Source organism: Geospiza fortis, unplaced genomic scaffold (assembly GCF_000277835.1).
Source record: "Geospiza fortis unplaced genomic scaffold, GeoFor_1.0 scaffold1303, whole genome shotgun sequence".
NCBI lineage: Eukaryota > Metazoa > Chordata > Aves > Passeriformes > Thraupidae > Geospiza > Geospiza fortis.
This window is the reverse complement of record NW_005054495.1, coordinates 793310-806602: the sequence shown is the minus strand read 5'-3', so window position 1 is coordinate 806602 and position 13293 is coordinate 793310. Positions and strand designations below refer to the sequence as shown.

Sequence of the window (13293 nt, the reverse complement as noted above, 5' to 3'; positions counted from 1 at the left end):
CTGCCAAAGCCACAGCCAGAGCTTCCTCCAGGCACCCAGCTGACCTTCCTAAACCGCAGCCAAAGCTAGGGGCACGAGCATCACAAAAACAGTCATTTGGAGGCATTCTCCTAATAATGTTAAAACTCCTTAATTAGGACTCACCTAACAAGATACTGGAACTAGTTGCTTAGCTTTTTTGCTGAAAGTTAAATATAATGTGAAGAGAAGATTGTTTTAAGTGAAAGTTTATGTTTTCTTGTATTTACTAGCAGTATTCCCTGGGCATGCTGAAGCAGAAAAAAACCCAAAGTTTATGGTTCCCACAGCATGTAGATGGGCCACTTAGAAAGAGATGCGACAGTGATTGACTCGGGACTGCTCTGTTATTTATATTCATAAGGCAAATTTCTCTTAGTCTACTGGGAACAGTCAGGTCCTCATATGAGACCCATCATTTTTAGTCCTGTCTTGCTGTGGCCCTGGAGTTGAAGGTGCAATCTCTCACTTCAGTGTGCTCCCCATTTAACTTTTTTTAAAGTTGCTTCTGCAAAAAGGGAAACAATCCCTTTCTGTTCATTTGTCCATGTATTTTAATAAGTGCATATGTACTTTTTTGCTAAAGGTAATAACAGACGTTTTCTACATCATAAAAAGTTTCTTTTCCAGCAGCATCTTGTCAGGAGTGTTTCATTCCAGAGATGCTAGCTTTTGGCTGTTAGCTGAGCTTCTCTGAAAAGAGCTCTGCTGTTATGGTGAATGAAGAGGAGCATCCTTGCTACAGCTTCTCTCCTGCTGGCATGAGATGGGACAGTCCCTGTGATGTCACAGGCTGTCTGCAAATTATGACCTTACCCAGGGAGGAGGGAGAGAAGATATCTAGTGACAGGGATAAACAATTAGCTTATTTCAGGTGTTTCTATAGGTAATTCTTTGAAAACAAGTGGCCATATAAACTTTTTAAAGGGATTAAAGGGAAGTACATTTCACTGTTATGGAGTAAAAATAAACAGAAAAATCTTATCCTGAATTCATGTGTAAGAAAAACATCCAAATATTCTTTGTCCTTAGGAAATGACTTGCTTGAAGATTCCCCTTATGAGCCAGTTAACAGCAGACTATCAGACATATTCAGGCTAGCACCAATGGTATCAGGTAAGCAGACTTAAAATTCTCTAACTGACACATGATTTTGTAATTGAATTATGGAACTTTCAAGCAGTACTCATAAATAAAAAGAAATTATAATGGCTTCCTGGATTTAGGAAGCTCATGATATAGTTGCACAAAAGAAAAGACTGATTGGTTTTGAAATGAAAGAATGCTTGGCAGGATGGCAATTTGTTTTCTTTTTGAGTCATTCTTGACAATAAATGCTAAATTTTCCTGTAGGTGGCAATCTGATTCCCTGCGTTCCCAATTTACAAATCAGTTCCTTTTTGGGAATTTGGTCAGTGCAAGTTACCTCCTATTGACATTACAGAAGATCAGAAGATAGATCTTTCAAATGCTTGCATAAGGGAATGCTTTATAGTTTCATACAGTTTCTTAAAAAGAAAATTCAGAATTAAAGCTTGTCTTCTTTTCTGGAACTGCTGCCTTTTTAAAGAGGCTATTCACAACTTGTTCCTTTTTCTGTTTGTTTTTTTTTGTTTTTTTTTTTTTTCCTTATGCTGTGTGGCTGCCTTTCAGAACTTTTTTGTGCTATATTGAATATGTTGCATGGGTATTAAACAATGGTGTTGGTTCTTTACCAGCCTAAGTTGTTCTCATGTGAGGTCACATTTACTGAAAACGTGTTTTTCTGGGGGCATTTACTGGAGTTACAGATTGGAATTTAATTTCTTTTTAGGAGCTTCAGAAAGTCTTTTTTGAGGATGCAGTCTGTACTCTGGATTTTTATTTGTTTAGCTCCATAAAACAAATCGAATGTGCACAGCTCAGTGTGTAAGTTGGACGGTGCTGAAGCTCCATTTAAATGACATGCTACGGATAAGCATTAGGAGATGCCTCTTTAAAAGAAAGGGGCAAAAAAGACCAAAGAGAGTGGCTTGACCAATTTTCAGATGTACTTACACTTTTGAGGTCCCATTAAAAGCCAGGGGTACTTAGGTTGTTAAGTATTTAATGGTACAGATTTTCAAAGGCATATAGACACATAAAATGTAGATAACTGCCCATTGGGATTTTCAAAAAGGACTAAGTGATTTAAATAGGCGTTAGATGCCCAGGCAGTTTTGAAAATTTTAAGAGCTTAATGCATCTTTAGGTATCTTAATGCCTTTGAAAATCGTCCCTTTAGTCACTTTTCAATATGTGACTTCAGATCCTTATCCCATACATCTTTTGAAAGCATTGTCCTATTTGGTGAGCAAGCCTGTTGGAGAAATGGTAGAGAGCAAAGATAAATCTCTGAAGAATCTTTATTTCTTTTATTTTTTTATTGCTTAAAACTCCAACTTAATATAAAACCAAGACAAAATCAGTGCAGAGGAGTTCCAGGATGTTTTCTTAAAGTTTATGATCAGCCTGCCTGGGGCCAGATTCTAACATATCTCGGCAGTTTTGTGATCTCCAGAGGAATACACTATCTGCATTCTGCCTTTCTGTTGTTTTGGGGTTTTTTTTAGGTTCCCTATTTACTTGCAGAATAATTACCTTAAAAACGTCATTTTCATGCACCTATTCAGAGCAACAATGAAGTAAGATACAGCTGCCAACAGATGATATCCATCCTACCACAGTTAGGACTCATCCCATGTTTTCAGTGCACCCCAAATTGCTGCTCCCTTGGTCAAAAGTTTCAGGTTTACAAAGATGGGAGGCCTAGGATTCATAGTAAGCAACAAACAAAAGTTGTCATCTAGAGGAAAAACGCCAGTATTTGAAAGTATTGTCAGCTGAAAGAAAAAGAGTAGCAAAAGCATTTTTCCTATTGTCATGGTTACTATTGCATGTTATATTCTTTAAAGCTCCTCAGCCTTACAGGTTTTTTGCAGAGCTCTGCAAATACAGCAGAACTTCATAAAATTTGATTAAAACAAACAAAACAATCCCTGTACAAGTGGTGTTGGCAGGGGTTTCATAACTGGTGTTCTGCTAATGTGGACATTGTGTTCATAGATGTTGCTGCCGTGTACTCTCCCATTAAAGTTAGTTTTGTGTAATTAGAAGCAGCAATTAACCCTTTCATACCACAAAATCCATTCTGTGGTTCTATATTATTACTTGGACTTGTATCAAGGGTGATGTCTGCCACCTTTTGTATTTATTTTTGTGGTAGTGTAGAAAATCACAATAGTTTTCTTTTGTTGTGTGTAAAAGGGGAAATCATTGGCTGAGACGACTGTTTTGTGTCAGATAAGTCTTTTAAGTAGTGTGCATAAGCCTGAAAAATGAAGGACAGTTTTTAAAACCAGTTAAAGTTGAAGTAATTCTGCTCTGATAGATGTTCAAAATTGCTTTGCCTATGGAGACAGGACGCCACATTCTCTTTATTTCAAGCGTCAATATGTGGGATTTAGGAGAAAAATCAGGAATATATGGCTAAACCTGTTACTAAGATTGAGTCTTCCTAGTTAAAAGACTGGGCTGTCTTGGTTTTTGTTTTGGGTTTGAAATTTTTTTTATAACTACTATGTCAGATGTGGTGCTTCTGCCTCAAGGGTGTGAATTTCTTCCTGTTAAGCAGTTCTTGAAATTACTGAAGACTTGTGTGTTAGTTTTGGAGGGTAACAGATTTGGGTTAGCTATTATGATGTAAAGATTTTGCTTAAACAGACATTTTTGCTTGAACCTTTGCAACTTTTGAGAGGTGAAAACATTTTGAGGCCATTGACTCCTGTCACAACTACAGTAAATGCAAAATCTGTTGATTGGATTTCAGAATTGAGTTTCACACTACATTAAGGAGTGATGCTTGAATTAGTAACTTCTAAAAGCTATCTGTGGCTTTTTATTACCTGGAGAACAGTTTGCCTCTTAAATTTGTGTTTGTACTTGACATTGAGCTTTGCAACTGGAAGATATGTTATTATTTTGGTATTAGCTGATACAGTATAGTGGTCAGCTTGTAAGAAAATATCTTGCATAAAAATGTAGCTATACATATCTGCAGAAATATTTAACAAAGTAATGTTTCTGAAATGTCTCATTCACTTCAGCAGAAAAGGGAGAGCCACTCCATCTGAATAAAATGCCTTAAGCCATGTCTGTGAAGTGGTGTAAATAGAATTCTTAGTGTTAAAAAGAGTTGGCTATTTAGATCAATGCATTTAGGGTGACAAAATCCTCTCCTCCCATAGATTCACTTCTGAGTTGCCTAGTTGTTCATAGGCTTATTATCCCATTGTTCAGCTTTGTGAATCTTCTTTCTTTTACATCCATTATGTTCAGAAATAATCTTAAAAGAACAGGCTGCATAAATCAGAGCATTTGTTAAAACACAAGAGTGTTTGCTGTTAATCTGGGAAGAATTGGTTGTTTACATGCTACTAGTTAAACCTTGTTTCTTGTTGCTAAAACACAGGACTGGTAGAAGTTAATTATTTTGCCATTATTTCTTCTTAGTGTAGTAAATTGTTTTTGCAAAGTTCCTTTTGCATCATTAGCAAATCAGAGAAAGAAAATGGCTCATCTGATGTTATGTCAAAGGGAGTGTTCTGGTTCTGCTGTTCTCATGAGGGGCTGCCTGATCTAAAAACTCTGGGAATCTTTTGTTATAGAAGGTATGTGGAAGCTTATATTTAGAAAAGGGTGTATTTTGTATTTATTATAGTAAACTTCTAAATTAAAACCAAGAATTCAGTAGACAGCGCAGTAGGTTGGGCTTCTTGCTGGAGCGTATCATTCCTTGTTAGAACTCAGCACATGAAGGTACCAGCTTTGGTTTGCCCACTGAATAAGCTGTAAGTGCAGACAGAAGCAGTTATGGTCAGTAAGGTGGCTTTTTGTTGCGTGGAAAAAGTCGAGACTAAAAAGTCAGCAGTGCTGGGATCTCAGGAGTGAGTGTGTGTGTGCTGGTGGCTGCTTCACTCTTTCTGTGGGATGCACAAGGATGGCTCTGCGTCTCCCTCTAGCATCTCTCCCTTGCTCAGAAGGAGAGTAGGTTGATCAATAGTTTCCCTAACTTCCTTTGAGTTTTTCAAAGTCTTTTAGGCATCTTGTATAATTTATTCACAAATCACTAAGTTGATTATGGGGAAAGAATGAATCCAGTGTGCAAAGTACTTTCTTGAGGATGAGACAGACTTTTCTAAGGGAATAATTCCCTCTCCCCAGCACAAAACCTGCTCTGGGTATTGATGGCACCTATTTGCCTCCTCCCCATTATATTTTTCTTCTCGGGGCTGGGGTAGGGACATCACTGACAATGAGCTGCTGGTGTTTCCTTGGAAGAGTTGCCATCAGCAAAGGTGGGGGAGGAAGGTTGGGGCTTTCCAATCTGAATCCCCACAATGCAGAGAAACAGAGCTTCCTTGTCTGTGCGCTTCTCCTTGTACCTTCTCATCCTGCTACTCTGTTGAATTAGAACAAGCTGTGTCATAGTGAATTAATATCCCCAAAACTTTCATTACCCCCAAAATTCTTTTAATTAAGAATGGTTTCCCTGTTCATTTTTGTAATTCTTGATGTGATGTAAGAGCTGTGTTCTGGGTAACAAGTCGCTGACACTTTAATTATTATTTACTTCTTTTTTTCCTGCCTGGTAAATGACTTTTCATTCGTAGAATCCATGTATGGCCTTTTTAATATTGTTTATCAAAGAGATAACTTAGAATGTCTCTGCTAGCCAAGAGAGTCACTGCTTTTTCCTTTTGGGGTTTGTGCCATGTGAATTAGTGGCTTCTCCCATGAATTAATACTGTATGACATCTCCAATTCCTGTTGCCTGAGGCCTCTAATCCTGTTTCTGTTCCTAAATCTGCATGTATTTCAAATGCCACGTATTTTTCTAATTTAACATTATGTCTTTTTAAGAAATTTCTGTAAGATTATATAAGATGCCACTTTTCTACAAAGGCAGTTTTAAAATATTTTTAATTAAAAATATTTTTAAAATGTTTATTCCTGTTGACTCTCTGCAATGCTTTCATTATCTCTTACCTCCTATATCATTGCTGCTTAGTTAAAAAGTTGAGATACCTCCTGTTAGTTACCTTGTGCATACACCCGAGTTCACAAACAATAAACCAGATCTTGTTAGGCTAACAGGAGTCTTGCAATCTGATTCTGTTCCCACTGAAGTAAACATAACCTATGAAAATTTTATTTCATTATGATGTATTCTGTTTCCTGTTGTATTTTTTTTTTGTTTTTGGTCTGGTTCTGGTTTTCTGATGTGAGGTCAAGCTCTCTGATAACAGAAAAGTAAAAACTTCTTATATTTAGCCTACATTGTTACACACATAACTGTATTTTAAAATAATAGCCCTTGAACCAATATTTAATACTGGTTTTACACAAAACCAGTGTGTCTATTTTTCCTCAGTGAGAATTTGTGTCCTGTTACAAGAAGACAAACTAAGAGACAAACCAGGCACCTATTTTAGCTGTGTTTAAGAGAACGAAAATAGTTTGACAAAAATAAATCTAAGCATGTACTATGTTTGTGTTGTTTGACATTTCTGAGTGCAGATTTTCTTTGCAGAGGCAACTAGGCTGAGTTCCAGGCAGATAACAAGTTATCAAGTGTTCAGAGATACCAGTTCCTGATTTCCACTTCTGCATTTTTATAATCAGATTGGACTTCACACGAAAGAAAATCACTTTGGTGACTGTGGGTTTGCAGGAGCTCTTCGAATATCCTGTTTTCTGCATTTCTTGAAGCTAGATCTGATTATGAGAGGGGAATTAAGTACCTTGCTGAAGTAACTGATTGGCTGGCCTATAAAGGCAGTGCCTTCACTCTTTACCTTCAGCAGGCCTTGAAAATAGGAATATGTAAATACTCTCAGTTTAGTCCATGTTGCTTTCCTTGGCAAGATTATTGGAACCTTTTTTGCTGATTTTTTTGAAGAGGTGTAAAACAGAAGATAAGGTCTTTGTTCCTTAAGTGTTTAAAATGCACAGCTTTGAGCAAGTGTATTGTTTCTGCTTGTCCTGTTAGTCTAGACAGGCTTTGACAAACTCTTTCAACATGGGACACAGGATGAAGTCCATTCCATGGAAGGAGGAAGTACCTGATTGAACACAAAGCATTTATGCATGAATATTCTGCCTCTCCTTTAATGCCAGGAGTAGTGAGAGGGAATAGTTAGAAGTCTTGAAGGAACCTTGGTGTTGGGCAGTATTTTCCTGAAGCCTCAAAGGGAAGTGTTTGGATATAGCTGGTTAAACAAGCATGGCCATTTGTTAATAAAGTACCTACTTCATTACCAAATAATGTATGATGCATGCAGTGAACTACATCTTTTCTAGAGTAACATCCTCAGAGAATGGAACTGCCATGCCTTAATCTGTATCTTTGCAGGAAAGCCTCAATTATGGTGTGGCAGGTCAGATATTAAATGAACATATATGTAGATAAATTTTTGGGCAGCAAACTGTGTATTCTTGCTTTCCATTTCAGGCCAGCTTTATGGTTTGCTTGAGTGGCACCTGAGTTTCTCTGAAAGAGGAGCAAAGGGCAGAGGAGCTGCCAGTGGTGTTGGTGGGATTATGAGGAGAGATCAGGTTGCTGAGGAGGGAAGCAGAGTCAGGTTATCTGTTGAGAGGGCAGCAGCACTCCAGGAGCGCAGTGAGCAGGAGCAGGCATGGGCTGCTGGGCGCCTCAGACACACAGAGCTGGCTGGGTTCCCTGTTCTGTCAGGTGCCTGCAGACTGCTGTGTCTCAGGGTGAGTGGTGGGACACCCTGAGCCAGCTGATGGAGCAGCTGCAGGTGTGCTGTGGTGAGAGTGAGCAGAAGCTGCTTGGTTCATGTGGTGACCACACTGTTGTCACTGGTTCAGTGATAAAGGTGGTGTGAGGGTGGAAGAGAGGACTGCACTGAGTGGGCAGATTTCTATGGCAGCCTTCCTTGCAGGGCTTCCAAAATGCCTTGTGTGAAAACAGTTTTCCCTGGTGAAACCAAAAGAACAGCATCCTGCAGCTTTCTGTCTCTTGATGGCACAGCAAGGTGCAGTTTACGGCAGGTGTTCTGCACACTGGCTCTTTACACTTGAAGCTATTTTTAAAACTTTTTTTTTAAAAACTCTATTTGTATTGGACTCTCACAGATATCTTTGACAGTCTTGGAGAAGTCAGTGCTTTCTGTCAAGGAGTTGACAGTATGTTAAAAATGCTAAGAGTAAAATGCTTGTGTGTGATGAAATAATGATTTCTGGATTGCAAGGCAGATACTTATTTATGATAAGTATCTAACATTTCTTATTTTAACTTGCACATTATATTGTTTTAACTTTAGAAAGGAATATGTTTACAGCTTTGATTTTTAGAAATGTGACTGGTTTAGTTCATGAAATGTAATTCTGTAATTTATGTTATTTTTGGTAGTATTTTTATATTCTTGCATTTTCCATGGATGAAACTAATGCAGCAATAATGCTGTCAGTATAGTTACAGCATTACCACAATTAAGTTATTTTTGGAACAGTTCTTTAGTTACTGTGATGCTTTGACTATTTTTCCAAGTGTCAGGCTATTGTCCTGTACAATCTGCACTCAGCTTGAAATTTAACATGAGAGAGGCATGACACAAAGTGTAATGGCATAGAGATAGCTCTTGCTGCATAGAAATTTGCAGAAATGATAGGCTGTAAAGAGACTTGAAGGTATCAAACAATTTGAATAGAAACCCATAAATAAAGATGAATTTCTGCATTCAGTGGTTATATGATTTTATCACTTTCTGATGTCCATAAAATTAGCATTTTGTCATGCAGCATTTTGTCATGCAGCTGATGAGGTTCAGAAGTGTCAAAAACTTCCATGCTCTTCCTTTTAAATTCTGCACCCTAAATTCAGTACTAAAGCTCTGCTCAGCAAACCCAGAAATGGCTGTTTCCGTTTTCCTCATCCGCTGGAGACATCACAAGGATTCTTCCTGCTCCCCATTCCCACAGCCTCCATCCCAGTGCAGGTGTTTTTTGGGTTTAGCCCTGGCAGTCAGGCTCATGTTGAGCACTGCTGCTGCCCTGAGCTGAGAACTCCAGCTCACTCCTGCCTTGATGTACCTTTTCCATGTACTGCCTTCCCTTCCTGGATTGTCGACTTTCCTCTCTTTGTAACTCCCCCACCAAATCCCCTCCAGCTGCAGGGGCTCCAGGGGTTTCTTTCTCTGTTACTGCAGCTCTGCTTTCCACTTTGCTGCTCCTCAGAAATCTGGCTGCACTTTTCCCCATCCCTTTTGTGACACGGTTGTCACCAAACAAGAGAGTTCCTCTGTCCCTTGCCTGGTGCTCAGCTCTGTCCCACATCTCTGCTCTGCAGCTGCCTGGGTGTTTCACCTGTGCTGAAGGACTCTGGGTCCCCACTCCCTCTTGGAATGGCTCAGAGCCAGAGCCACTCCTGCCTTGTCTGCTCAGGTCTAAAAATTATTATTTTTTTCATAAAATTTGTAAGAACTTCATATTCATTGCTCTGTCAGATTTGTTCAAGTATGTCCTATGGGTTAAGAAATCACTGGGAGCTGCAAGGTGTAGAGAAGATAGAGCCTGATATTTAATTTACTTAGATTTCCTTGAAAAATTATGATTAAAAAAAGGAAATACAGCTCCTGTCATATCCCTAAGCATTAGACTGTGACATATCTCATCTTATTCTGGTCTCATAAAACATCTAGTGTGTCATGCAAGTGATATAAATAAACATGCAGTGGACTTGAAACATACAGGCAATTAAGTACAGTTGATGGCAGTTGTGTGAGATAATTGAGCATCTCAGGATTCTCTGAATGGCAAATAACTCATCATTTAGGGTAGCTGGCATGCAGATTATTTATTCAGATTTAGAAATGAAACAGGAAAGAAAGGAACCATCCAAAAGCTGTTATATATGAACACATGTATTGCATTTGACTATCCGGATGATTCTGCATTGTGTTTACAAATGACACTGCACTTTGTAGAGTCATCTTCTTTTCCAGATGGAATATTTTTAGGATTAATGATTAAGTTTTGCTGATGTTTGTTGTCACAAGGCCATAAACAAAGTTAAGTAAGACAACACTAGCATTTGGTAGTAGCTCCAAAGAATTCTTGCCTCTTGCAAATAGAGTGGAATGTATTCTCCACAGCAGTGGCTTTGCATTAATGAATGCTTAAGCAGCAGATTAAAATTTCTGTATAAAAAAAATAGGTTAGGATTATATAATAACACAAGTCTGGGATATTAATAACAGTAAAGATGATTTTATTGAGCAGATTAGGTGCAATTAAATCTCAACTACAGAATATTTAAATACAATACCAGATCAAAAGTCAATCCCGGCAGCTTTACTTGCTCTCCTTCACACCTACAGGATCAGCACCTGACAGCAAAGTAAATTATAATTTTTATTGTTGTTCATTTTCTATTGCCACGGGAATGTACATCATGTTATCCATTAGGCCCCAGACAGGCATGTCTTTTCTCCACATACACAGTTATGAAACAAGACATGATTGAAGGCAGCAAGGTGTCAGCTGTATTTGAAATTCTATTAGAAATTGATGAATTTGCTTGTCAGATTTCTTTAAAGGATTGCATGGGTAAGAACTGCCTATAGTGTTCTCATAAAAAAAAAAGTCATGAAAATTACAGCTTTAAAATCAACCCATATAGACAGAGAAATGGTGTCAGTTCTTTTTCTTGTAATCTATTACTTAATTTTAATCTCCTAAACAGTGAAATAGAGACACAAACTTGCAGTGGTTGATAACACTCATGACCTGATGAAGTAAACTGATTTGATCCTCTGAGAGGTCAAACTGTGTGTGTTTCTAAGCAAACATTCCCCAAGGCTGCTGATGTGTGAGATGTCTCTTCCCTTTGCCAAACGTCCCACCTTTGCAAGAGAAAATTAAAGAAGACTTGCAAAGAAATGTGGTGTGTTAGTGTATAAATCTTGTCTATAAATTGCTGTGAGAATTGTTGAACACAGTGTTTAGTGATGTGTTTGGGTGTTTTTTTTTTAATTTTGCACATTTTAAAAATACCTAGACAGCTCTTTCTGGGTTGGGTAGAAAGTAAATTTATTAACTTTAGCTGTGTTAATGTTTAGAGAGAAAGGCATTCAAAGGTTTTTGAATTTGGTAAATAGAAATATTTGAATCTGACTTGAGGCTGCACTTAGTTTTTAAATACATTTCTGCTGTATAACTAAAAATATCTTATCTGCATGCCCTTGACCTTTTCTCTGAGAGCTGCGGGAAGACTCAAAAGCATAAATGAGAATAAATTTAGTATTTTCCTATTTGGAGAAAAACGCTGCCACATGCCTTAGCTCTCTGCAAGCTGGGGTTGTCAGGCCTACATGGCCAGTGTGGCAGAGCAGAGCAGGTAGCCCTGGAAAAGGAAAGTAGTTTGTTTTTCATTCCTTGCTCAGTTCTCCTCCTTGCAGGAGGTGCCAAGTACAAAAAGGATTTCTGTAGCTCAGTTCTCTCTCCCTGAACGTTGCCCTTTCTCCCCAGCTTGTTGTGTGTAGCTCCCCATGCAGCTGTGGAAGCCCTCTCAGTCATTTCCCTCTGTGTTTGAGCTGGTGGCTCACAGGTGAGGCTGTCAATATATTAAAGACATCCTTAATGGCATAACTACAAACAGTGAATAACTGTGATGCTTGAGCTTTATGTTTTTATTTATTTATTGAAAATGCGTTGGCACTTGGGTATCCCAGATGTCACAGGGGTATTTCTGAAAGCAGGTGGCTTCTTGTGGCACCACTGCAGGCAGCCACTCTGCACTGCTCTTACCTGCTTTAAATCACTCACTTAGCAGGGCAGAGGATGGGTGCACTTGTGGAGCTGTCACTTCTAGGCTTAGGTACTGCATTGCTGGGCAGTAATTACACACTCTGATAGTAGCTTTCATTTATGCTAATTGCAAGTAAGCTTATAAACCCCTCAGATTATTAAAAAGAGATCTATCTCCTTCCTGTGGCGTTAAGTCAAGGATTTAAATGTTGCAAACTTTTGGTCCTGCTTTAAGGAGGAAAATGTCACCAGAAGAATCTCCTCAATATCAACACTTTGTCAGGCTAAGAAAACAGGAAACCTGATTCTATTTTGCCTTTCAAAGTTGTGTTTGCAACATTGCAACTGTATATACTGATTTTAATAATTATTTTTAGTTAACTCAGTGTTTTAAATATGTATTTAATCCTACATAAACATAATAAAATTAAAATCATGCTTAAAAGGTAATCAATAAGTGACTATAGTTAGGACACTAACAGGAGGCAGGAGTAATTGATCTCAAATGTTTTCTCTAGAGCTGTTTCTGGTAAGATCTTCAGAAAAAAACCAATCACTGATTTCTGTAATGTGGGCAATATGCAATATCTTGTGTAGACTGTGAGGAGAAATGTAATTTACAAGTCACAGAATGAATTATTCTGTTGTAAAAAGAATAATGCAGAGCCAACAGTTAGCTTCCCTTGAGCAGTGATGCCTGCTAATTGAAGGACTGCATTGTAAGAGTCAACGTTCAGGCTTGTAGTATTCTCAAAGTGTCTAGTTCCTGTCTTCAGCCAGCCTGAGCAATGCAATAAGTAATTCTGGGCCTGCACTGTGGTAAGAAGAGCTGCTGCCCACTGCAGCTGTCAGAATGGGAGATGTGCAAAGTGCTTGTAGCAGATAGATGGCTCCTCTGGCTCCTGAGCAGGTTGTTCTTCTTCTCTGAAAAAGTGTCGCCAGTAGATTAGGGTGACAATTCATAATGTTCCTAAGCACAAATGCTCCATGTTGAACAAGATCACACTGTCAAGGAGCATGTCAGAGGGAATTAAGGTTTAGAATTTACCCTTCCTCGTGCCTTTCATAATTTTGAAGGTCTTTCTAATATTTGAAAAATGTTCAAACTCAGAAAACGTTGGTACTTACAAATCAGCTTTTCCCCAGATTGTAGCTGAGTGCAGTGGTCTAATTCTTGGTAATGACTTTCTGTTGTGTGAAATGATCCAATTGCAGCAAAGTATTTTAATAAAATTCCAGAAATGACTGTGCATATTTGGAATGATTTATTATACTACAACAGGAAAGCTAGAAAGGGTTTTTTTTAATGGTGTTAACTTCTCAGATGTGTACTATTAAGGTGCAATAAATGTATTATTTTGTTGATTTTTAAAGAGTGGTAAAAGTGCTAAAATACATCTCTAAATCACTCTACAGCTACTTTTA

At 38.3% G+C, this 13293-nt stretch overlaps 1 protein-coding gene across 1 annotated transcript in view; it reads left to right on the top strand.

Annotated features, from left to right (window-relative positions):
- GFRA1 (GDNF family receptor alpha 1) overlaps window positions 1-13293 on the top strand; it is a 132864-nt gene that overhangs the window by 1878 nt on the left and 117693 nt on the right. Inside the window, 1 exon segment of the mRNA XM_005428634.2 lies at window positions 1051-1134. Coding sequence (XP_005428691.2) covers window positions 1051-1134 — 84 coding nt within the window.